The sequence below is a fragment of the Barbus barbus genome (genome assembly GCF_936440315.1).
Source record: "Barbus barbus genome assembly, chromosome: 32".
NCBI lineage: Eukaryota > Metazoa > Chordata > Actinopteri > Cypriniformes > Cyprinidae > Barbus > Barbus barbus.
Window position 1 is genome coordinate 3,185,106 of NC_136760.1, and position 23,676 is coordinate 3,208,781.

General features: G+C 39.2%; 1 protein-coding gene across 2 annotated transcripts; it reads right to left on the bottom strand.

The window, feature by feature from the left end:
* Nucleotides 1-1,942: 1,942 nt before the first annotated feature.
* LOC306852574 (KAT8 regulatory NSL complex subunit 1-like) lies at nucleotides 1,943-22,633 on the bottom strand. Of its 2 annotated transcripts, none has more exons than XM_079389513.1 (14): nucleotides 22,198-22,633; nucleotides 18,463-19,866; nucleotides 11,064-11,205; nucleotides 10,776-10,930; nucleotides 9,538-9,673; nucleotides 9,263-9,434; nucleotides 6,748-6,927; nucleotides 6,501-6,668; nucleotides 5,738-5,871; nucleotides 5,218-5,336; nucleotides 4,651-4,708; nucleotides 4,445-4,557; nucleotides 4,121-4,379; nucleotides 1,943-2,932 (listed from the first exon to the last, which is right to left on the bottom strand). In XM_079389513.1, the coding sequence occupies exons 2-14, from the start codon at nucleotides 19,794-19,796 to the stop codon at nucleotides 2,780-2,782; spliced, it is 3,123 nt and encodes a 1,040-aa protein (XP_079245639.1). In that variant the 5' UTR covers nucleotides 19,797-19,866; nucleotides 22,198-22,633; the 3' UTR covers nucleotides 1,943-2,779. The 2 variants fall into 2 exon arrangements, with proteins under 2 accessions (XP_079245639.1, XP_079245638.1); XM_079389512.1 differs by having other exon boundaries at nucleotides 9,538-9,670; nucleotides 22,198-22,331.
* Nucleotides 22,634-23,676: the final 1,043 nt, after the last annotated feature.

Genomic DNA, 23,676 nt, shown 5'->3' on the forward strand with positions numbered 1-23,676 from the left:
ACTTAAAAGGATAGTTCAACAAAAAATGAATTGTCATTGACACCCTCAATTTTCAAACCCGTCAGAATGTCTTTCTTCTGCTGAATATAAAAAGATATTTTGAAGAACGTTGGTAACCAAATAGTTCAGTAGCCATTGATCCCCCCCCCACAATGTAAAGGTTTATCCTATTTGGTTACTCAACGTTCTTCAAAATGTCGTCTCTTGTGTTTGGCTAAAGAAAAAAAAAACATGTAGTTTTGGAACAACTTGAGGGCGAGTAAATGACACAATTTTCATTTTTGGCTGAACTATCCCTTTAAACCAGAATTTAAAGAGCTTAGAAGGAAAATTTAGCATGAAAGGTTCCTTGTTCAAGTGAACATGACATCAAAACCAACCCAGTTCACATATTTTTGGTCTCACTGTGTTCATCATTCCAAAAAAGTAGGCCAAAGAATTGACATTATTTTAGGCCAGGATACACCCAGCCAGCTGCATTGGGGAGCAAGGGGGTCTATGCAAACTTTGAGACAAAAATATGAACTTTTGTAGGGAGAAAAAAAAAATCTCATAAAAAGCAATATGTTTATTAAAAAGAGTAAACCTAAGTAAATTAACTTATTTTTGTCGAAACTAAAATTCAGTAGGCCTAATTTATTTTGGCCCAAGTACAAAGACAAACAGGAGCTATTAAATTTTGTGAAGATGTGTATTTCTTTCGATTTTTGAAACGGGGTCATCATATAACGCTTTTTAAAACCCCTATTTTTTCTGCTAAAACAGCATTGACAGCTTAAAATATTGTCAGTAAGTTATTGCCATGAAATAGAGTATTACTTGAGTATTAAATATTACTCAATCGCCCGGTTTCACAGATAAGGCTTAAAACTAATCCCAGACTAAAATCTAAATCTGAGCGGTTTCAACTGAAAGAAACTTGCTCTGTCTGATCTTAAAACATATCAGTGCCTTTATTTTGTCTCAAAATGCACACAAGTAATGTTTTTTCTAAGGCACGTTTATAAAAATTACTTAAATGTCCTAATCCTGGTTTAGTCTAAGCCCCGTCTGTGAAACCAGGCCATAAAGTCTAAAAAATAATAGAGAAAGACATGACCTTGTCCCAGTCAGAAAGTCTTCTCAATAGTGTTGGCAGTGCGTCAGCTGGTAGCAATAAAGCGGTTTACACCAATAACGACAACAAAGATAACCATGATGATAATTACATTAGCCTAGCGTCCACACCAAACCAAGATGTCCTTCGGTTTTTTTTTGGCGCGCTCATCTGCCGCTTTAAATCTGGTGGATTCTGATTGGCTGTCAATGTTTATCATTCATCAACAGGAGAGAAAAAAAAAACACCGTTCCGAAAATAATTCCAAAGTTATATTCTCATAGAATTACAACAATAATTCAATCTTTATAGTCCTCCATAATTATTTGCAAGCATTCAGGTATGGCTCCATACTCCCGTGTAACCTCTTCATGATCTAATTAACTCCTGATGGATAAAATCAAGTCCTGCCATTTTCTTGAATATGCAATTTCTCACACGTCTGCACCAGGCATTAAAAATCTTTTTCTCCTGTCGTCAGGAGCAATTGCCTCCAATGTAGGTGTCAGAAACATTACATTATCGTTAAGCACACAGTGATGAGACCTACAATCTGAACGGAGTTTGATTTGTTTTAATGGTACTATTTACAAAAGGGTGTTTTTCTTTTTCTTTTCTTTTTTCTGCAAATGATTCAACATCTGAAACCAACTGAATTACAATGAAACCTGTCTCAAACAGCTACGAAGAGAAAGACACAAAGAAATTAAAAGTAGACATTGTGATTGTATGAAAAAGAAAAAGGACAGGGCCACAACAATAATGTTGAGTTGCATAGCAAGTAGACTCTCAAAGGGGCGACAGTGCGGAATAAGAACACTAATAAGGGGTCACACCGACAAAGTGAAAGAAAACAGATGCCTTGTTAACACAAGTTTCCATACAACTGCATAACCTGAGAAGGGCAGGTCTGTGTGAAACATCTGGCTCCTTTCAGAAGGATTACAAAGTACAATCTCAACAGATGATGTAGAAAGAGCCTGGAACACGAAAGGGCCGAGGTGTGAGAGCTAAACTGATGTGCACTAAAAGGCTTTGTTTCACAGAGCTTGCTATTTCTCCATTAACGTTGAGATACATGATGCCATGAACATCAGCCACACTCACTCCATATGCTGGTGGGAAATTAAAAAGAACGAGAAAAAGGGAGGGTCGAGGAAGAGAGCAAGATATTGACGCCCTGTGAAGTGCTTTTTAACTGAGGAGAAGAGCTCTGCTTGGTACGTGATCGTCAACCTAGAATAACACAGACAAGTATTTTCGACAGGTTTTGGTTCGTCACTTCACAACACAAGCATACATATATAAGTCCAGCAGAGAGGCACCCTTTGGTCAAGCCCTCTTAAGTCTGCTATACAGTGCACTACATAGTGTTCACCTGACAGGTTAGAATACCACACTAAGTCCCAATGATATATTTAGCTGACTATGAAAACATTTATGGAAACAACTTTCATACATCTCCTTTACATTGTTCTTCTGAGAAAAGCGTTTTAGAAGACAGGTTTAGCTTTCTATGTTCTGTAATATTCACTAAAAACTGTGAAAATAATTGGCTGATGTTTGAATATCAAACAACAGAAGTCCTGACAGATTTTTGTTTTGTTTGTTTTGATTAGTATGAGTTTTTTCTCAATTAATGCCATAGGAGGTGTGGTTTTAAGGTCGTTAATCTGTTCATCATCACGGCGAGGAAGCGTCGCTCTCTGACTCCGCCCTGCAGTGGGCGTCAGATCTGAAGCCTGTAGGAAAGCTCGGCTGACTCTTGTCCGTCTCGGGCTCCACTATCGGGTCCTCAGGTAAAGGAAAACTCCTGGGCTCCCAGGGCTGGACCGTCTGCCAGGGTAAAAAAAAACATACAGGGTTTTAAGAATGGAATTTGTAATAAAGAAATTAAATGGTGTTTTCGCAGTTGCCCATTCTCATTTATAAAACAAAACACATTAAAGAGTTACGTTTTGAATTCTAACAACAAAAAAGCACCCCCCACAAAAAAAAAGTCACAAAGCGTCTTCAGTATTGCTAATAATAACTTATAACTTAAAAATATTTGATATTAATTGAGCAGCAAATCAGTATATTAGAATGATTTCTGAATGATCACGAGACACTGAAGACTGGAGTAATGATGCGGAAAATTCAGTTTTGATCACAGGAATTTAAGGCCATGTCCATTTTTATAAACTGAGTTTTTCCACCTTCTGTTTTTGAAAAAATCTCTGTCCACATGAAAATGGAAACGCATGCTATGAAGCACTGTCAAGAGCAAGGTAGTGATATAATCTCAACCGTAAAGCCATGTTGGCCAATCAGAAGCCAGAAAAAGTTTCCTGTAGGCAGAGATAACGGAGCAGGCGCCGACATCACAAGCCAAAATCTCCGGTTGTCTACACGGTAACAGAGTTTCTGAAAATCTTCACCCTGGCAGGAGTTTTCAACAATGTTTAGTTTCAGTGACCTGGTGTAGCGTTTGCGTGTGAACGAACGGACAAACCACATACAAAAAGCTGCAGTTTTGAAAATAACCATGTTCGTGTGGACAGGGCCTAAAATATTAAAACAGAAAAGAGTCATTTTAAATTGTAGTATTATTTAGATGATTTACAAGAAATTATTAAAATAGTTTTTACTATATTTTTGAAGAGACTCTTTTCAAATCAAGACTCATTTACGTTTTGTTATATAAAAACAATGCTTCAAAATGTTGCTAAATTAAATAATTGTCATTTACACTGTTCCTTTAGGGCCAAAAAAGTAAAAATTATTTTGAATTTTTGTATTGTATTAAGTTGAAAGTGCATTTTTTTCCATTTTGCATACCCACTATTAAATGTTAACTTAATTGATTAAGCTGCGACTGTGGCGATGAGACAAAGCCAATAAAGACAAACACTTTTCCAAAAATACTAACGCTAATCAACAGAATCATTTGTTTTAATTTTAGATTGCTCTAAATTTTTTTCTATGGAGAAAATGAGCAGGATGACAAATCATGAAACTGGTGTGAGAATGCGTGTCTGTTACCGTCTCCTCAAAGGTGCAGTCTGAAGTGGAGCCGCACGTGTCTTCGCTGTACAGCAGTCTGTGTGTGTCTCTGGTGTGAGGTGTTTGTGCGTCGCGGGAGCACGGCGTGTCGGGGCTGGGGGGGCTCAGGGGTGACGACACCGGCCCGTAGTCCTGCAGGAGGTGGAAGTGACTTGCGTCTGGGGATGAGGGCTGAGGCGTCGAAGGGTTCGTTCCCACTATTGATGGTGTCGTTCGCCCGTCCAGGGATTTATAGGACCTGTGGAATGGACATGGTTAACTATAAAACAGGAAAACAGGAAAAACGTTGTCTAGGGCAGGTACCTGCTTCCTCTCCTCTTGGCAGGTGCGAGAGCCGTCCATCGCCAGCGAGAGCGCTCCTGATCCTCTAACTGCTGGTGGAGTTTAGCGAACGCGGCATCTGAAAGGTCCTCCACCTACACGGATCAATCATTGGGTCACATCACTAATAAGGATCGACAAGAGGTTCAATTGGAATATATGGGAAGAAAAAAAGATGGCTGTTATACCGGAATGTTATTGTCTTCCTCTGCCAGTGGTTTGGCTAAAATGTCCACTTCCCTCCATCTGAACAACAGAGAAATAAGTGTGAGTAGAGCAGATGTTTGAAATGGAACAATTTATTAAACCTTTAGACAAAATTACAAAAAAAAAAAAATGTGTTTTTGTTCAGTATCATATTTGATACATCAAGATTTTATGACCCCTTTAGTATGATAAAGTGAGATTAAACTGATTATAATGACTTCTATAATATTTTGTCACGCAGCTCGTGTCCGGTGTAGACACGGTGTAACATTGGTTTTGCTTTGTTTCACAGAAATAATCATTGCCTGGGTTGCGTAGGCTATGAAAGTGTGGGGCGGAGCTATCAAAGTAGGGGCGAGACCCTTTTGGGGTATAGGGGCGTGTTTGTTTTGGTGATTTCAAATATCAACATTGGCTTCCAGAAATCGCTTACCCCACCTTTAATCATTTTAGGGCTTATAAATGGGCGTATCAAATACGATAGTCAGCTTTCATGGAGTTGAATGAACAGTGGACTAAGAGGCACAGTGAGTGACTTGGAGACACACCTGGGTGTGAGAATTTCCTTGTACTGAAGCTTCTCCACTCTGGTGGTGGCGGCCACTGACATTGGAATGACGATGTTGTTGATATCAAACGGACTCTCGCCTCTTCTTCTCCGAACGGGCTGTTTAAAACATGAATGAAAAGTGAACACATGAGATCTATTTAAAATCCTAACAAGAGCACCGTATTCTGACTTTGAATGTACAATGCTGACGTTTGTTTAAATATAAAGTTTGACAATCACCATTAGGACATATTATGATTCCCGTTCTTTCATCCCTAAATTTAAGCCCTAAGTATTAAGCACCATTTAAGACTGCACTAAGATTTATTTTGGCATGTTTTTGCCAATATTAGACAGTATGCTGTTGAGCGGCTAGAAAGCAAAGTGGAGGGGAAGGGGGACGTGGCTCTCCCACAAGCTGGGATTCAAACTCTAGTCACTTACAGTTTAACTGTGCCACATGTCAAGAGCGCTTTTGGCTCAAACCAACACTATTGTACAGAAAATAATGAACGTACCACGCTGTTTCCCAGAGGAGTGCTGCTCTCAATGGGGAGGGAGAGCTGTCTGGTCAAGGGACTGGTGTTGGAGGAGTGTAGGCTGGACAGAGACACACATGGACTCGGATATGCATCCATCACCACTTTTGGTGCTATATGAGGAAAGGAAAAATGAAAAAAATATATACACACATAAGACACCAATATGTGCTTATTAACCATGTCATTTCAAATTAAATGGTGTGTTTGTCTCACTGAGCTGTCTGGTACCAGGGTCAACCAATCAGAATACTACAGTATTTTACATTTAGCGGACACTTTTATCCAAAGCGACTTATAAATGAGCACAATGGAAGCAATCAAAATCAACAAAAGACCAATGATATGCAAGTGCGATAGCAAATCACAGTTATTTTGACAAAAAAAAAAAAGCCAATTATTGCCCTTGATATTGTAATAATGCTTATTATAATACAATATCTAATGCCATGATCAAGACTTTCTATGTTCACATTTCACTTCAATCATGACGGTCTTCATGTTTTAGTTTAATTGTGCAGGAGCGTTATTTACCCTGTTATCTTGAATTCATTTGTGGTGACTTTTTTTTGCACCAAGCCCTCACTAATATCTGACCCTGGGTGCTCCTCGGTCTATTGAAATTAGATTTTATGACTGCATGCTTTATTTTATGCTGCTGTCAGTAACTGTGCAAAGCTGAAATAACCAAAAGTTTAAGACATATTTAGGGTCACGTTTGTATGGAAAGCAGTGCACTCACAGTCTGTTCTGTCCAGTGAATGCTCTCTGACCCTCTTCCTGCTGTGACTCCGGTCCAGCGCACGATCCGGCCTGCAGGGTGTGAGTGTGTCCGGCTTTGGGACACGTGAGATGTTGGCCACCTGCAGCCTGTGCAGCCTCTCCGACCTGTTCTTGTGACGGGCCAACCCTGACAAAGAGAAAGAATGAATTACTTCAGTCACCCTGTCACAGTCAGTGTCTGTGAGTAGAAATGTGTGTGTACTTACGGACTGCAGCCGCATGCGAGTTTGACACTCTGAATTTGTGTTTGGAGAGCAAGGAGGAGGATGGTGTGATAGAGAGCTTGTGTTTGAGAGAGATCTTCTTCAGGGGTTTGATCCTATCAAACGGACGAGTCTGCCAATGAGATCTCAAGACCTTCTGCAACTGTAAGCTGAGAGCCACATCTGAGAAACAAACCAGAGGAGGTAAGGAGAAAAAGTTTAGACAGAATCATTACAATTCATGAAATTTGAACAAATCTAGGACTGGAACAACTGAATCAATAAAACTGAGAATGGTGAAATTCTGACAACAATGATACTATATATATATATGTGACCCTGGAGCACAAAAGCAGTCTTAAGTCGCTGGGGTATATTTGTAGCAATAGCCAAACATACATTGTATGGGTCAAAATTATAGATTTTTATTTTATGCCAAAAATCATTAGGATATTAAGTAAAGATCATGTTCCATGAAGATGTTTTGTAAACTTCCTACTGTAAATATATCAAAACTTAATTTTTGATCAGTAATATGCGTTGCTAAGAACTCCATTTGGACAACATTAAAGGTGATTTTCTCAATATTTAGATTCCAGATTTTCAATAAATAGCAATTTTAAGAATCGATATAGGTTCATAAAAATAAGAATCTATTAAAATCGAGAAATGGTTTTTTTTTTCTCCCCAGCCCTAGCATATTTCGTCGTTTTTAGTGTTGAACATGAAAAGTGACGGACCGTCTCTGTCATGAATAAATAAATGCATACATTTATACGCTCATCCTGTAGGTTCATTATTCAGAATGAAAATGTGAACAAAAATAAAAGCAATTAAATGTGTTATAATTAAAATATGAAAATTAAAATGACTAGTAATAATAGATTATGACGGAATTTTTTTTCACCCCGTCTGTCAAAATGATGGAAAATGTTTGGAAAATGCTTGAATCTGATCGGCTGACAAACGTTCTAAGGTGTGCGATTATTTTCAGGGAAACGCACAGCAAACGTAGTTCCAGGCAGGTCTTGACTGCATTACATGTCTGTATCACTGCGCCAAATCATTTGAGTTATTTCAAAGGTCCTTTACTGTCTAAAACAGCAAAAGAACCAAAACCGACAACAACACTGGCCAAACAAATACATATAGTAAACAATAGATTAAAAATGAAAGATCATTTCCATGTTTTTGGCACAAAATTACGTTTTATGTATGGAGCACACATACTCCTGCTCTCTCCCTCAAAGACGAACATACAGTTAATACAACTAATGTTGTTAACGCTACTCTAGCGATTTTATCAGTAACAGTTTAACAACTTAAACTATATGACTTCTCACAAGCGAGATAACAACAATGGTGCTGTTCGTGAAGAAAATGAACTTAAAGTTTCACTATTACTAGAGACACTGATGCTGAACACTTAAGAGATCCACAGACTCACACTTAATTCTCTCTCTCTCTGAAAACTTGGTCATTAACTGCATTATTCTGCTATCAACAGCTCAAGCCTCCATTACTAGGTTTAAAATGATGTTTTGGAATTAGCAACAAAGGCTGGATGAGATTCGGAAGAAATTAATCCTACTCTCAATAGCGTTTTAAGTAGAAAAAAAGATTCAACAGCCCGTCGTCAATTATTCCTTACATATATTTTGTTTATTAACTAATTTTTTTTATTATGCAAGTAAAGAAGGTGACGATATTTACATGTGCCAAAATGCAGAAACACAGACAAATAAACATATATACTGATGGCCAACATGACAAGTCCGTTCTGATTAACTCCTGTATTTGCATTCATATGTGTGTGTGTGTGTGTGTGTGTGTGTGTGTGTGAGAGTGTGTGAGTGTGTGTCTGTCATTGTGTCTAGGGTTGGGGAAGGAAGCATACAACTGAAATAGCATCATAATAGATTGATAACAGATATAAGTAGTGTAAAAAATAAATAAATAAATAAATAAAGATGAATAATAATAATAGTAAAAATAAAGACAACAAATTTTATTAGCAACAATAACCATAATAATATTAATCATAATAATAATAATGATTTCATCAAAACTGGGAGAGGGTTGAGGACAATGAAGAGGGCAAGTAAAAATAATATTAGTTGTGAATTATAAATTGATGTTTAATAATTGTGGTGCCTCCGATCCCCCCGTGGCTACGACGTATCAGAACTTAACGCCTCAGCCCATGTCACGGCCAGGGAAGGATGCTGCTGGGCAACAGGGCCCAAAGCAACTAGTTTAACTAATTTTAAAAATAAGCTATCCAAATAAAGCGACTTGGAGGGGGCCAGTCCATCATTTCTAATTTCCCTAGCAGAAATATATATATATTATAAAATATTTTTTTTTAAAACAGACATATGTATACACACAATATATACACTTTTTAAAATAATTTTATATAGTAATACTGTATACATAAAATCACATTGTATATTTGCAGAAAAATCTATTGTGAAAATAGTTGTTAGCTCTAATTGCATCTGTCTGTGCATCTCACCCGATTGCATGGACAGAACAGGGTGGATGCTGCGGTCTTGATGCGCGACTCTCTCCAGCAGAGGGCGATTAAACGGTAAGTCTGGCTTGGAGAGGAGAGGAGCACTGCCACACATGACACACGAGCCGTTGACCTCACACACGCGTGGAGGTGAGAAAGACACTCTCTGAAACTGATAAAGGAATGAAACTTACTTCAGATACACTTCAAAACAGCCAAAAATGTGCTCCTGGAATAATGATACATATATACCAACAAACTTCACACAAACGCACCTTGCCGTTGAGATTGTGGACAGTGTTCGGGTGGACAAGACGTCGTCTCCTGCAGGTCAGCAGTGGGCGTGTTCGTGCAGATGTACAGCTGCTGTCCAGACTTGACAAGCATGCGTCAGACACTTCTGCCACACTGCTGAAATAAGAAAAAGAGGAAACAACATAAAATCCAGTTTTTGCTAAGTTAACGGGTAATATGGTTCACATACCATATATATATATATATATATATATATATATACACACACGCATATATAACACAACACATAAATATATATATATGTGTGTGTGTGTGTGACCCTGGACCACAAAACCAGTCAACCAAATTGCACGGGTATATTTTGTAGCAATAGCCAAAAATACACTGTATGGGTCAAAATTATCGATTTTTCTTTTATGCCAAAATCGTTAGGATAAAGATCATGTCCCATGAAGATAGTTTGTAAATTTCCTACTGTAAATATAACAAAACTTAACTTTGAGTAGTAATATGCATTGATAACGACTTTTTTTGCTTTTTTTTTTGCAACTTTAAAGGCGATTTTCTCAATTTTGTTATTTTTTTTTGCACCCTCAGATTCCAGATTTTCCAATAGGCCTAGTTGTATCTCTGTCAAATACTGTCCTAACTACAAAAAATAACAACAATAATAGTATTATTAATAATAGTTTTATTGCCCTTTATTGCGCTAGCTTATTTTTTTTATCTAAATTAGATAAAATAATAAATAAAATACTAATAAATCCTCAAATACTATACTGATAATACTATTTAATTTAAAATATATATATATTTTTACAGTACACTTGAAAATACAAAGCTAATATTTAAATGTTATTTTATTTATTTGTTTGAATTATCAGCATTTTCAAACCTTACCAGTAAGTCTGCGCACTGCTGATTTTAGCACCGCCGAGTGAAGCACGTCAGTGAATGAAATGTCAACGTGTAGCCTAGATTTATGCTTTCAGTTCGAATTTAAATCTTACACCATATTACAGTTAGTCGATCTAAAATGATGATTGTACATTAACAGCTGTCAACGTATCTTGGTATGCAAATGAGCAGACTGAATTTATTTACCCAGCCCATTTTTTTATTTTGGTTGCGTACCCGCATACCACTTATGTGCGTGTCAGTATTTATAAATATATTTAACACACACAAATATAAATATACTAATAAAAAGTTCAAATATTTACGCCGACACAATATTAACCACTAAATTAGTCCGAACCTCATGGAGATGCCGTTCTCAGATGTGTCCGCCAAACGAGACTGAGATTCTGTGAAAATCTGGGATGTTGCTGAGGTCGGGACATTCTCATTAGTCTCCGTCATATTTACGGTTCTCTGGCAGGAAGGGGCGGAGTCTCCCAGGTCCACAGGACCCTGCAGAGAACATGCAAGAAAAAAATAAAAAATAAAACAGCCAAATTCCATTAATTACCAATTTCAAACATTGTGTTATAAGACAACAGCATACAGGTTCAGCAAACACAGTAGATATCAAGCGTCGGCTAACCTTGCTGGAGCGGAGCTGGCGGTAGACGTCGACCTGCTGTCGGATGCGGTACTCCAGGTCGGATATCTGAGCCTGCAGCCATGTCCAGTGACTGATGATTGTGGCTCTTTCCCTGGCAAACCGCCCTTCTGCTCTCCTCCATCTGAGACAGAAAAGTGAACAATCCGGTTAAACACTTTTAAACAAGCTTGACATTTATTTGTTTAGCTAACTAGAAGAGTCATTAGAGGGTTAGCTTTGTTTACTTCAGTGAGTTAAAACTGACTGTGACGACCGTTAAAACAAACAGGAAACCCTCAGGATTGTTCTCTCTGACTTTCCAGCCCTGATGGTCAAGATTAAAGAAGAAATCAGTCATCTAGATTGTAATGATGATGTTTAACACATAGTGGGCACTGCTAAACACATTCACACACAACTGCCTTTGCAACCCAGAGATGACAGGAGAGGGAAATATGGTGGGTGATATGAACAAAAATACGAATATGAATAATTTCACAATAAACTGTGTGATAGATATTATAGTTGTTTTCACAATTGCATATTCCACGTAATACTAGCCTAATATAAGTAAAAAAATACACATAAATGGTCAATAATAAAATAAAATACAATGTACTACAAGTAATAGAACATATACAATGGAACAAAGATTTAAATTAAATGAACACTACATAAACTGAATATAGGATTTATTAAAATAATAAATAAAATAATCAGTACTTGCACTGTCCCTGTCTGTCAGAACTGAATTATCTGTAAAAATGGCTAAATGTAATTAAATGTACTTAAAAAAAAAAAAAAACTTCCAAAATTTACACTGGTTTATTGTACTATTATCATGAGGTTTTAATAACTTATGGAGGGCAAAAACGTGTGCAGTGCAAGGTGTATTTTTGTGTGATGGGTTGTTGTTGTGACTACAGACATGAAACTGGTTGTCCTTACTGGTCTATCAGGGTTTCATGATAAACACTTGTAGTGTGAGCGGTACAGCCTACACAAAAGCACACCACCACCATCTCATGGCAAAGTCCCTCTCTGCACATTCCCACAGCGCCTTGCCTCAGAATACACACAGAGCACGCCCTCACACGCAGCCGCTCACATTTGCCCACGTGGAAGCCAGTAACTCACTGTGACGAGATCAATGAGCCCTATGAACCGCCATCACACATGGGATATTCAATATGATTACACTGCTCACTGGAATACTTTGTTTGATTGGTCAGTCTGAGGTCATTCATTTTTATATAATACACCGTGTGCATAATTATTAGGCATGTAGATATTCTGATGATTTTTTTTTCCAAGCACACTTTAACCAATTCCAAACCACATCGATCTTAATAATAACAACTACTATTAATTTTGTATATCGTCATTTATAAGTGATATATAACTGTCCATGAAGGCTGAAAGTGAAAAACTCTTTATATTCAGCACCATTTTCCAGAACTGCTGTTGTTAACTAAAACAAAAACAATAACTTTTAATAACTCGAAATAAAACAAACTATACTTAATTCAATTTAGCTATTTGCCAAGTCGACTTCTCATTTCATTTAATCTGAAGCACTAAAATAACTAAAAGTAATAAATCGAATATAATATAGACAAAACTAACAGAACTGACATAAATCACACAACATTACTACAACTTTAAAGGCAGGGTAAGCAATTTTTCAAAAACGTTTTAGAAAGCTGAGGCGGGGCCGAGTACCAAAACAAACTTGAAGCCAATCAGCAGTAAGGGGCGTGTCTACTCATGATGTGGAGGAGAGAGCGTTCAAGTGAACAGCCGAGCGACAAAGATAGAGATGGCGGATGAAAAACAAGAGGAAAATGTCTGCGGAACGATACGGCAAGAAGTAGGACCCGTGTAAATATCGGATCAGCTTTCCAGCGCTGGAGAGAACTCAAGGAGGGGAAGGCGTGCGATCGGACGCCAAGGTTTCTTCTCGATAGGCGAGCAACACCGTGTCTACACCGCAACAGCTAAAGTCTGCCTACACTGGACGCGTGTATTTCAGGCGAGAATGTAGTTGTAGGCGGTTTATTTATAAAAACAGCGCCTATTTGAAAATGTGCTTCGCCGATTTCGGAGACGTGAGCTCCACGCGATTACCAAGCGCTCAGTGCTCATGTATCCCGAAGAGAGGAGCATAACATCAGCTAGTCCTTCTGACATTTGCCGCTGGTTAAACATAAGATATCATTCATTTTGGGTAAATCTAAAAGGTAATATTTGGTCTTTATTCTATTGTTCTATTAAGTCAAGTCAGCTTTATTGTCAATTCTTCCACATGTACAGTACATACATACAGAGAATTGAAATTGCATTACTCTCAGACCCTTGGTGCATACAGTTTTAATAAGTTAAAATGAAAACAGGCAATATAATATTTTGTTTCATTGTAATGTATGTACGTTCCCTGGACTACATTTCTGCGGCTATTAATGTTTAAATGAAAACGAAAGGAGGCAGTGGTGTTTGATATATTTCATCTTATACAGTGAGGAAGATTGCAGCAGCTAAGGCGAGCTGACTGACGTTATCAAGTACGCTGCTCTTAGCAGAATTACCGGACTTGCGTCGTTCCGTCCGTGGGAGTTCACGCTCCTGAGTCTAACTCGTGAAGTCTGAAGTACCGAGGAAGTTTCCTGTGACATAACTGCCTAATGTCTAATGCACATCCTCCGTGATGAAATGGGCTGATGGCATAACATTTGCCAAGTTCAAGCGTTTATAAAAAAGACTGGTACTGTAAAAAAAAAAAAAAATGTTTAAAACGTGACTTTCATGAATTTCAAAGTCTTAGGTCTCTTTAACGCATATTCGGAAACCACACCACTAGATGAGCTGATGGCACAATATGTGGCTCAGTGTGCATTGCCCTATATGATAAATTATTTTTCATGCGCACATAAAAGTCTGTATACATTTTATTTTTTCAAAAGTCCTTGAGGCTATGTAATATGGTGCTAAGAATATTGTGAGAAGAAACCCAAAATGCTTATAACCTGCATTTTGTCCATCGACTCTTCCACAAGTGTGCGTTTGGACGACGGGGTGAACGACAACAAAGGAGGCATCCTCCCTCACTGAGCCTGCTGTGAAGTGAATCATCTCGTAATTGTGTTTCATAAATCACATTGGGCTGATGGAAGGAGTACAAAGACAGTCGTTTAGCATAAATGTTCGGCTGCCTTTGTTCTTGGGTTTCAGACTGTGAGACGGAGGGACCGGATGAACCAAAAACACAGATAAATACCAGCTGACTGACACGCTGGCTTAGCAAACTGTTTTATATGGAGCCCTGCCTGTTATTTTTCACTCATATAGATCAAGCGTTACACTGTATTTCAGGTTAAGGAGAAAATGAAAGCAATTATAACAGGGAGAGATGAACTTCTACAATAGGAAAGTGTGTCTACTAAGCCGTCTTGCTGTCTACTGCCTGCATAAGAAGTTGCCTTTCAAGGCAGCATGCTACCTGAAATAAAAGCTGAATAAACAACAAACTGTGCACGGGAGACTTGACTAACAACAAGTGATTCCAATATTAGCACTTGCAAATAAATACATTCTGGAACAGAGCTGCAAGTAGAGTACTGTGTTCATTTACACGCGAGCAGCTCATTATCCACTGGTATTTGCAGCGTTTCAGAGCGGCTCAGTTCACAGTTAAAAGTCATTCTTATTTTGCTTTTATTTAGAAATGTGTATATTTAATAGTAATAATAATCAGCATTATTATATAGTTATTTGATTGAATTTTAATTTTACTATTATCATTTTTATTATTACTTTACAATACATTTTAAATCACTTTTTTTAATAGGGAAAACCCTATTTTTTTCTTGTATTTATGTTCTTTGTATTTTTTTGTAGTTGGGGATTTTTTCCCCCAAATACAGACCAAGCTGTAAGTGGACGTTTGGAAATATATACGAATCAGAAAGAATCCACGCAAATTGGATGCATATTTTCTATGGGGGTCGAAAACACAGCTGTAATTCTTGAGTCATGATGTGAAAGCGCAAGCAAGGAAGAGAGGAAGAATTGAACAGATGGATGGAGAGAAAAAGAGAGGAGATAAACAGAGAAGTATGTGAGGTGGTTAGGCTTGGCAGAGAAATGCAGAGGAATTATGGGGGGGAAGATGGTGAAAAAGGGGTGGAGGCGAAAAGAAAGAGAACGTCTGAGAAATTGAGAGAGGAAAAGGTTACGTAACACGAGTGGGCTCATCTCAGACAGTGAGAATGGGAGGAGGAAGAACATAGGACAATGGCGAAGAAAGACTCCAGAATGAGAAAGAGACAGACGTGACAGGGGAGACAAAAGAACAGGGAAAATCCTGAAAACATAAGTGTTTATGATGGTTTCCAAACAACAGGCTACCTAAATACATCAGATTTTGTCAAAGGCCAACAGCAGATTTGGAGATATTATGAATGACTATTTGTTTTTAATATGTATACAAAAACAAGGAATGCACAGTTTATGGACGAAAGACTGAATCGGACTCGTTTTTCTCAAACACAAACAAATACACTTATACTTATCAGATCATAAAAGGCACTTCCTGATTAGCTTGTCGTTTTCTCACATGCACGTGTGAATCTCAAGTCAAGAATATGTAAGGCTAATTTTGTTTTTACAACAGTTAAAATTCTCTTTATCATAAATTAAATGCATGTATTACAGTATTTCTGGTAGAAAATGTCGCTATAAACTTGTATGACTTTCTTACTTCTGTAGAACTTCTGTGGAATATATATATTTTGAAGAATGTTGTAACAGATCTGGTGACCACTGACTTCCATTGTATGGAGAAAAAACAAAAACACAACACCACCACATTTCTCAAAATAACATCTTTTATGTTCCCAAGAAGAAAGAAAGTCAAAGGTTTTCTCTCCAATATGGCCTGGACATATTTTTGTAAGATTTACCCACACTATTATCTTCACCAGCCAATAACCGTTCCATAATCTGTCAACATTCTCGTAAAAGGAAAATAAACAACTTTTGTTTTCAATTTTTGGCGACTTTTTGAGCACAGACCATTAAAACCCCCATCTCTGTAAAGCGCTCCAGCAGTCACTCCAGCTCTCGGTGGATTAAAGTGGTCTTTAATTGCAGTAAAAGTAAATCTTCCATTTGCATAGCAGCTGTGTTCCATTAAAAGCTTCCAATAATGAGTTTGGGTGTTTGGGATCAATGTCCTGGGATGCACAAAGTTTAAATTCATCTTGATTTAACTGCAGTCAGAGGTCAACAAGCAGCAGTTCCTCATGCTCTAATTTCCCAACCATCACAGCGTGATGTCATAAGCATGTGCCGAGAAAGATTAATCAGAGAGCGCTGCGAAGGACGAAACGGGGCTGAAAAATTTAGAGCAGGATCATCATCAGGGTTCAGCCAGCAAACACAACCCCTGAATGGATTCGAGCATGTGAGAGTGGCGTTTAGAGAAACTGGAGCATGTTTCGATGAGCTCAAATTTGACATCCAAAATCTGCATTCAAGGATGCCTGATTATTTAGGTCAAAGGTGCAAAGCCAAGTCAGCAAGCTGCTAAATGGCTCCTTTTAAACAGCGTGCATTGATAAATCAAGCTAAAATCTTTCCAGCCACTTATCTCCCTAAATATTAAATCAGATAAAATACGATTAAAAACTAAATCTAAATGCTCCAAATCTAAACTCCAAAGCAACAGGATTTTAGCTCCTGAATATATAATGCACAGTTTACCAACACAAGGGGTCTGAAATGTGCTTCTGAGCTCACAACGCTTATTCTCCTCTCTGTATACGCACACAAAAAACAGGAAGTAGAAATTACACATGAAAGTGAAACTGCTTAAAAAGAACCGTTTTTTTATCCATCACCTGTGGTTTCCTTTGATTTTAATATTAACCAAAACATCAGGGTTCTCGGTTTCACCCTCTCTATTTTCACCTACAATGAATCAGACTCTCCCTCGGGGGCCAAACAGGAAATTTAACCTCGCTGAAGTTTTCAAATAAGACCACAGCCGAGGGAGACAGCTGAAATGACTTTAGACTAGACTGCGTTATGACAACAAGATCTATGATCTCACTGTACAAACAAGGTCGGACTGGAAATTAACAGTGACTCTCTACAAGGTTCAGGGCATGAACACACAGGCCTACAGTCATAAACATGTCCCCGCACTCCCTTGGGGCTCCTGTGAACAGGCCACATAACAGGCCTGCTTCACCAAAGTAATGCTGCACAATGGTTTAATGGGACTAAATCAAAAAGTGTGTCCCAATTCACATACTTATACACTTTTGCAGTGTGTGTTGAGGTGTACTCACATTTGTTAACCAAAAACACTTTGTGCACTCAACTGTTGCAGAAAAGGAGGGGATATCAGATGCTGATGCTAGATGACAAACCAGCCTTATAAAATTCACAGACTGCAGGATAGAGTGAATTGTATATAGACTGCGTAGTCTCCAAAAGGGGGTTTTCACACTGATGCCATAGAAGAACCATTTTCCAAAAACTCCCCTGTAGTTCTTAAAAAGAACTTTTTTTCTTAGTGTGAAGAACATTTTATTCATCTAAAAAAAAAAAAATTTCCACTATAAAGAACCTTTTGGGGAATGGAAGGATTCCATGAATGTTTAAGGTCGTGTAGTGTATAGTACATCCCTGAAACAAAGGTGATATGGGCTCATGGAAAAATCCAACCAAGATGATGGATAGTGCAAGAAGAATGTTCATTACAAATCCAATTTATTAACCTAAAACCAATTGATAAATGGTTCAATGTAAATCAAATCTGAGCATTTCACCCACATAATTTGCATGTACTATGTATTTATGCATATAAAAGTATAACGCCATTAACATGCTAACACCAACCACTACCAAAAGTAGTTGTCAAATGTCTCCCATGCACCGTATTTTATGCCTAAACTGTTTCAAATCAGTTACTTATGAGGTTCCATTTGAGTTGTAGGAGAGTTTTTGCACTCTCCTCAGATGTACTACTTGCATGACAGGGTGTTCTAAAAATGCTATGCTCAAAACTTTTAAAAAACATTTTGCACATGACACAAATTAAAGGTAGTTCAAAAGAAATTCAACATTTCGTATTGTCACATACATCTGATCTGAGTGCAACAGATTATCATGAAATAAAATATGTAGGGTGGGACACAGGATTTTGAGGTGTGGACGAAAAAGTTAGATAATGATAATGAACTCCCTGGACAGGGTTCAAGGGGACTACATGACGTCTAGCATTTTCACTGAAAGACCAGTTGATTAAACAACCGTTCACAATAAGATCTACAACATGCGCTTCATTTCATGTCTTTAAAAGCAGACTCTTTCTGAAAACAACTGTTTGACTTACAGTTTAATATGACGCTGGTCAACATCCGCCCTGGCCAGCTCCTCCTCCTCGACGTCGCTCTCTCCTCCCGAACTGCTCTCGGTGGCGTCTGAGTCAAACTGAGCCTCTGTCGCTCGCAAATACGTGGTGCCGCTCAGATGCAGTTGCTCCAGTTCTGAAGCCACCCTACCACCCTTCAAAAACCGACTCAGATTATGCACGTGGGTGTCCACGGAAGCACGAGAGCCTCTCCACGCCCCTTGGTCCGCCCTACGGCTAGATGTCGGGGTCAGAGTGCGGTCCAGAAAACCAGAGAGTTGCTGTTTGAAATGCCGTTGCACCTGCTTGGCCTGCACCACCTGCAGCCGCTTGCGAAGACGCAGCAGGCGGCCTTCGATGTCCGTTTGCCTGTGTTGGCTCTGCTGAGCCCGATCCTGGAGCAGAGCCTCCAGGTTGGGAGTTGAAAGGGATGAGTCATCATGGACTGGGGAAGAGTTAAGGGACGAGGGACAATCGACGATATTGTTACTGTTTGCTTCAACAACAGGACTCTCCGGTTCTGCTTTAACCTCTGTGCTTTCAGACAAAGCCGTGAGCTCCCTATGTGCTGACATGCCTTGAACGCTTGGTGTCAAATTCTGTTGTGGCTTCACATCGCCGTTCTGTCCACCGGGTGCAAAGGTACCGACAGACTTGGAGGACACAGATAACAACGCTTCCCCATTGGTGGAAGGCTGGTTGCTGTCTCCATTCACTGTGGCCACGCTGCCTTTCTCAGCCACGGCGGCACTAGGTACGGCCACTTTCTTGGACAGTCCGTTCACAGGCACCATGGTACTTCCAGCTCCGGCACCGTTGACAAGGCTCTTCAATTGACCTCCGGTTAGCTCAAGTGCGTGCCGCTTGCGCAGCAGGAAGTCGCTGCCTGCAGCAGCGCTCGGGAATATGGAGCCGCTCAGCAGGCCGTGGCTCTTCAGCACCGACTGCTTGATGAGGACACCTTGCAGCTTCAGCGACTCCTTGACTTTGGTGGACGAGGGCAATGGTTTGACATCAGGGCACAAGTATGGTGCCAGCTTGCCCAGAGACGGGGCTTTAGACAGGGGTTCCTGCTCCTGACCCTTGACGCTGTGGTAATGGGCGAAGTTCTGTCCGTCGTCGGCACTGACGTGACACTTGCCGTTGGTGTGGCTACCAGCAGAATCCGAAACGGAGTCGGAAATGAGGATGTTGCTGGCGTTGCTGTTGTTCTCGGTGCTGCCGGGGGACAGGTTGGATGAGGGAGAGGCGAGTTTGAAGCGGATGTGGCGGGCTTCGGCTGGGGCGTCGGTCAAAGCGGGCGCCATCGCAGCCATGCAAGGCCGAGGAATGGGCACGGCAGCCTGCACCTCCAAACCTTCACTCCAGCCCACCTACACAGCCTGGCTACAAAGGAAAAAAATAGATTCAGGAGACTGCAAATATACAGAATATTTTGAAAGTTAAGATAACTTTAATAATAACCTGCTGGAGATACAAGCCGTTTAAAAAGTTTGCTTAATTTCTAATATTTGCACCAATGTTTGCCATATGTCAGAAAAGCAGTTTGCAACCCATTGCTCTAGTGTAATCCTCACATGTATGATTAAAAAGAATATTCAATGGGTGGAGCTTGATTTAATCCATTTATACACATGAATTGTGTGAAGATATTTTTTAATAAGAGTTTTCTTATCTTAAATGTTTTCTTACAAGACTCGTCATGTGGCTCAAAATTTGGAAAATAAGCCACATACCTGAAACATAAACTGCAATCTCTGTCTGATATTTCTTCTCCAAAATTCAAGCCAGCTGGCCTTCAACAATACACCCCCCCCCAACCTATTCATTAAACTTTAATAATAACCGGCTGGTAGGACGAGCTATTTAGTCCACTTACTGTCTTATAATGAAAATTACTATTGCACTTGTGCAATCTGTGTATTTATGGCTGAAACAGGATATTCAAAGGGTGGATATTCATTTTTCCACATGAATTGTCTATGGAGCGTCCTTATCTTCAAGGGTCTCCCATTCTGAGCTTCACATTTTTTGAGGCATTCATGCGCAAAATACCTGAAACCCAACTGCAATCTCTGTCTGATAATCCTCCTCCAAAATTCAAGCCAGCAGGCCTCTCTAATAGGATTAGTTTTTGGCATCGCGTATATTGTTTTGGGAGGGAAAATCTTTGGAATAACATGCAGTGTTGAATCATTCACAGCAAAACAAGGAACGTACATTTAAAATATAAAGAGGTCAATTGTGATGCCATATTGAATTTTAGTCTCAATACATTGAATAAATATAATAAACACAGACCAGAAGATAACTAGTGATAACAGTGTGAGTATACACAAACAGGAATACGTGTTATCGGAGTTTCATAGACATTAATCATCTGCCCTGATGCTCGTCCCCTCAAAGTAAAAAGGGAATGAAAACTCAACCGAGCAGGGACCATTACCATAGTCGTTAGTAGGGAAAGACCAACTCTATTCAAGTTTATGTAAGAGCAAGCCTCCTCAGCAGACCATCGGTGTCGACGGAATTAGGGATATACCTTTAGGCCTCAACAGATAAGAGACTATCTCTTCATAAGTACATGGTTCATACAGCTGTAGAGTATTTCACTACTATTTTAATAGCCATTGCATTATCAAAGGATGTATATTGACACACAAACAGAAGAAGGATATTTCATTTTACTGATGATATATTACTTTCCAGACGTCTTGAAAAGAACTCTAGCAATATATTCACACAAAAGCAGTTGTTTTACTGTATGTCGTCTTGTCTCGCCTTGAGCACTTGCTGAAAAACATTTTATAAAGTAAATATATCGTTAATAAAGTTGTAAACTGCATGACATGAAACGGACGGGTCACGTGATGTCAATATGGCGAAGCCCATGAGGGGGCGACCCGCTACATACAGAAAACTATTCTTTTACTAAAACACCGGCGTTTACATTTCAAATAGTAAAGTTGGGATGTGAGCAACTAATTAATGTAATCTTTCATCTGAAACGCCTCAAACAAAACGCGGTGTCTGTACTCTTACTGAGTTTTAAAAAAAATTAAAGAAAACAATCGCGCGTTTTCTACGCATGAATGCGATAACAAACGAACTCCTTCAGTACACACAATACAGGAAATACCGGTATAACACACACTACAGAGCAATAACAGATCACATACATCAGGTTAAGTTCGTTTATAAAGATCGCACACACGAACAAGCTACTAATAGCATAACACACAAATGCAACGTTTTGCGTTAACAAGCATATAGTGAACAGACCACGAGCATTCACACCACTTCCTGCATAAATGAAGCAGCTTCTCAGATCAGACTCGTTTTTAATGCTTGCTAACTTAGATAAGACTCGTATTACTGTAAATAGGGGCATTACACATGTTTAATATGCTCTCAAATGCCCTCGATTGCGTTATGAAAGTCATTTTGACCACCAAATTGAACGAGAACCGATAAATTAGCACAGGATAACATCAAAAACAAGGAAGGTATATAGATCCGTTTTAGTTAAAATGAGGAAATAAATCTAAATAGGCGCGCTTATTGCAGGAGAAAGTACTAGTAAAGCGATTAATACAATTACACATTCAGTTATTGCAAATACAACAGTGAGTGAAACAGGTTTGCAGGAGTATGTTTATGTAACAGAAGAGCTGCTGCTCGAGATCGTCCACTAACAAAGAAAAAGGAGGAACCTACCACGTGACGGGCGCGAGATCCGAGGGAATTTCGGTAACTATTCCACCGACCTTTGGCTTCAACAACACAATAATGTCACCAAAGCACGAAATAAAGCGTTTGGTCAAGCAACCCCGCCGCTTTTGCCATATCCGCGTCCGCTTCGTGAAAAACACCCCGGTTTCAGGAACCCTTGTCGTTATCGGCTCCGGAATCACGAAATGGGCGAAACTAGACACCACCTTGCCGCTGCTGTCCCCTTCAGTGGATTATGGATAGCAAATGTATATTTTTTCTTTATATTATGAATCGATGTTTTGCTCAGGAACGAGTTATTTTAATATACGCCTTTATTTACAGATTGGAGTGGCGTAGACCACCGGTTTCGAGATCATTTTCTCATCGTTGCAGGGAGAAACGCACGAAAGATGGCGCCTCGTTCGTCTCCCTTGGATTTGAGCAGAGCGTGTAGCGAGAAGCCTGTAGGCGGGAGACATTCTCACACCCGCCGCTAGAGGGAGCGGAGCGCAGAGCTGCACTTCACCGGCCCGCCGCTAGAGGGAGCGGAGCGCAGAGCTGCACTTCACCGGCCCGCCGCTAGAGGGAGCGGAGCGCAGAGCTGCACTTCACCGGCCCGCCGCTAGAGGGAGCGGAGCGCAGAGCTGCACTTCACCGGCCCGCTGCTAGAGGGAGCGGAGCGCAGAGCTGCACTTCACCGGCCCGCCGCTAGAGGGAGCGGAGCGCAGAGCTGCACTTCACCGGCCCGCCGCTAGAGGGGGACTGTGAACGCACTCAAATATTTAGGAAAAACAACCGTGCTACCAGAAGTATATTCGAATTAATATTTTAATTTACAAATAAATGAATATTGATGTCAAATAAATGGAATGTAATATAATAAATGAATCATTCAAATATTATTTTAATTATTCTTTCTCGTTTCCTATAAATAATGTCAACGTCAATTATGCGTTTTTCTTAATTTTAGGCACTGAAATGACTTTATTATACTTTGTCACTCATTTTAAAACTCAATGTAAAAAAATATATATCATTATCAAAAAACATCATTTGACTCATCTAGCTTGGTTTTCAATAATTATAAATGCATCCAGGGGTTTCAAAATAATAATAATAATAATAATAATAATAAAAGCTAGTATTAAAATGATCTCGATAGATAGATAGATAGATAGATAGATAGATAGATAGATAGATAGATAGATAGATAGATAGATAGATAGATAGATAGATAGATAGATAGATAGATAGATAGATGTTTTACACACACAGAGAGACTCTTTTAAATAGGAATTAATAACCATTAGTTTAAAATCTACCCCTTGTTCATGAATGAATATTTACAGCTGACATGCTGGATCTTTATTTATGTTATTCTGAAACAGAAACATTGCTGATATCTTGTATTATTGTTAGCAAATCATGAAACAACATGAAAATATATGCAATGTGTGCCTTTCAAAGGAACATTCCATTCTG

Excerpts from the sequence above, each read along its gene's own strand:
- LOC306852574 (XM_079389513.1), bottom strand. The coding sequence starts at position 19,796 with ATGGCTGCGATGGCGCCCGCTTTGACCGACGCCCCAGCCGAAGCCCGC. Across the intron at positions 11,206-18,462 it reads GACCAGCGTCATATTAAACT|ATGGAGGAGAGCAGAAGGGC; the intron begins GTAAGTCAAACA and ends TTTCTGTCTCAG. Across the intron at positions 10,931-11,063 it reads GCCAGCTCCGCTCCAGCAAG|GGTCCTGTGGACCTGGGAGA; the intron begins GTTAGCCGACGC and ends TGTTCTCTGCAG.